At 58.1% G+C, this 2485-nt stretch overlaps 1 protein-coding gene across 1 annotated transcript in view; it reads right to left on the bottom strand.

Moving 5' to 3' along the window:
• Positions 1–655: 655 nt before the first annotated feature.
• The window catches only part of lrrc75a (leucine rich repeat containing 75A), a gene marked incomplete at both ends in the record, with an annotated part of 32656 nt that continues 30826 nt past the window's right edge, over positions 656–2485 (bottom strand). Inside the window, one exon of the mRNA XM_080549317.1 lies at positions 656–1556. Within this exon, the coding sequence (XP_080405443.1) occupies positions 656–1556 (901 nt within the window). The remainder of the gene's footprint in view (positions 1557–2485) is intronic.

Genomic DNA, 2485 nt, shown 5'->3' with positions numbered 1-2485 from the left:
CTGTCTTTGTCTGTCTCTTATCTCTCTGACATACACACTCTCCCAGCCAATAGGGGAACAGGTGGCAGGCACATAGGCATTCGTCCAATAGCAGGACAGGATTTGCGGGGAGTCAAAACCTGAATTTAACATCTGAAACGTGCCAAACGATTTTTTACATACTTACAAATAGATCTGGAAAAATGTATTTATAGACGATATAAGATAGATCTAGAATCTATTACTGCTTGCTATGGATTATAATTCTAGTTCGTAATTTATTAACAACAATAAAAGTCACAAACATCTTCGTTCTCTTTTCGATCTGAATTGTCGTCTCCCTAATAAGCGCCCGTTACGCAGACGAGATCTTTACTGTGACGTAACCTGGTAGGGTATTTCTGACCCCTGGTAGGGTATGTCTGACCCCATTCCATTATGTTTGAGACAGCCAAAGCTCTCTCCAAGAAGAGTCCATGTTCTCTGATCTTCAATCCATCTCCAAACCTGCTGCCTCCTGCTGGTCAAAAGTAGCAAGCAGAGTGAAGGGGGAGATTAGCTATTAGAGTCTGTCAAGGCGAGACAAAAAATTCAAAACGTAACTAAAAGACCTTGTTCATAACAAGACTAAAACACGGGATGGGAGACACAAGCAGAGAGGAGTGTAGGAATCACCTCAGGTCGGGTGGTCCGAGTGGTCAGTAACGTCGTCATCATCATCCTCCTCTTCCTCCTCTTTTATTAGCTCCACGGCTCTGGAGGAGTGCTGTGATTGGCTCGAGCACGACAGGTGGGAGGAGTGACTATGCGTGTCCTCCTCCTCCTCTCCCTCCGCCCTCCCCACTCTCTCCGCCGCTCCCCCCCCTCGCTCCCCCCGCCCCTGCGCCTCCTCCCCCTCCCCCCTCTTTCCCATCCTCCTCTCCTCCATGGTCCACATGCTATCCTCCTCCGTCTCGTCCTCCTTCCCCTGCACCTCCAGGTCAAAGTCCAGCAACTCCCCCATCATCTCCTCGATCTCCATCTCTCCGTCATCCATCTCCCCCTCCACCTCCTCGGACCTCAGGTCCCCCATGCTCTCTGTCCTGTTCGCCTCATCCCTGTCCTCCTCCCCCTCCCCCTCTCCCCTTCCGCCCCCCACTGGCGGTTCGCTGGCCTGGCTCTCGCCGAACTCCAGGATGGTGGGCAGGTTCCCTTGCTTGGGGCAGCGCTTGCGCAGGCTGACCAGGAAGGGCTGCGGCAGGGAGAAGATGTCCACGTTGTTGCCCAGGTCGATCCAGGTGACGGTGGGGAAGGTGTACGGGTCCTTCAGGGCGTCCGTCAGCTCCTTGAGGACGGCGCGCGTCAGGCGGTTGCCGTTGAGGGCCAGCGTCTCCAGGCCGGGCAGCGCCGCCAGCGTGGGCAGCAGCCACAGGAAGGCCTCGTCCGTCAGCTCGGTGAAGCCCATCTCCAGGCTGCACACGCAGCGGGCGTGGCGCTCCAGGTAGGCGCACAGGCGCTCCATGTCGCGCACGGCCAGGGGGATGCCGGAGAGGTCCAACGCCCCGCAGAGGGGGGGGGTGGAGAGCACCGCCTTGAGGCTGGGGAGGGGGGGGGTGGTTGGGGAGCGAGGGGGTTGGAGAGGGAGGGGGTGGGGGGGAGGGGGTTGGAGGGAGGGGGTTGGGAGGGAGGGGGTTGGGAGGGAGGGGGTTGGGAGGGAGGGGGTTGGGAGGGAGGGGGTTGGGAGGGAGGGGGTTGGAGGGAGGGGGTTGGGAGGGAGGGGGTTGGAGGGAGGGGGTTGGGAGGGAGGGGGTTGGGAGGGAGGGGGTTGGGAGGGAGGGGGTTGGGAGGGAGGGGGTTGGGAGGGAGGGGGTTGGGAGGGAGGGGGTTGGAGGGAGGGGGTTGGGAGGGAGGGGGTTGGAGGGAGGGGGTTGGAGGGAGGGGGTTGGAGGGAGGGGGTTGGAGGGAGGGGGTTGGAGGGAGGGGGTTGGAGGTATAAGAGAGAGAGAGAAAGAAAAACAGGGAAAACAGGCTCATTATAATGCATGTAGTAGCGGAACGAGGGACGGGGTCAAACACACGTACGTCCGTCCTCCGATTTCTACCCCCGCCAGCCTCCACTGCCTAGCGACGGTTGTTGCGCCGCTGCAGTGTTCTAGCGTTGTGTGTGTGTGTGTGTGTGTGTGTGTGTGTACTGTGTGTGTGTGTGTGTGTGTGTGTGTGCGTGTGTGTGTGTGTGTGTGTGTGTGTGTGCGTGTGTGCGTGTCTGTGCCTGGGGGCGGGTTTGCAGGGATCTTTTTGTTGCCCGCAGGCTCAATCCCTAATCCACTCCTCCTCGTGTGTGTGTGTGTGTGTGTGTGTGTGTGTGTGTGTGTGTGTGTGTCTGTGTGTGTGTGTGTGTGTGTGTGTGTGTGTGTGTGTGTGTGTGTGTGGGTGGAGTGGCTCCCCACTTTGTTACCAGGAGACATAATGAGATAATGTCTCTATGATGGATCTCGGCGTTGGGAGAGATATGACAGGCGAGAGATAC

Source organism: Nansenia antarctica (genome assembly GCF_963989245.1).
Source record: "Nansenia antarctica genome assembly, chromosome: 19".
Taxonomy (NCBI): Eukaryota; Metazoa; Chordata; class Actinopteri; order Argentiniformes; family Microstomatidae; genus Nansenia; species Nansenia antarctica.
This window is presented reverse-complemented; position numbering and strand designations above follow the sequence as displayed.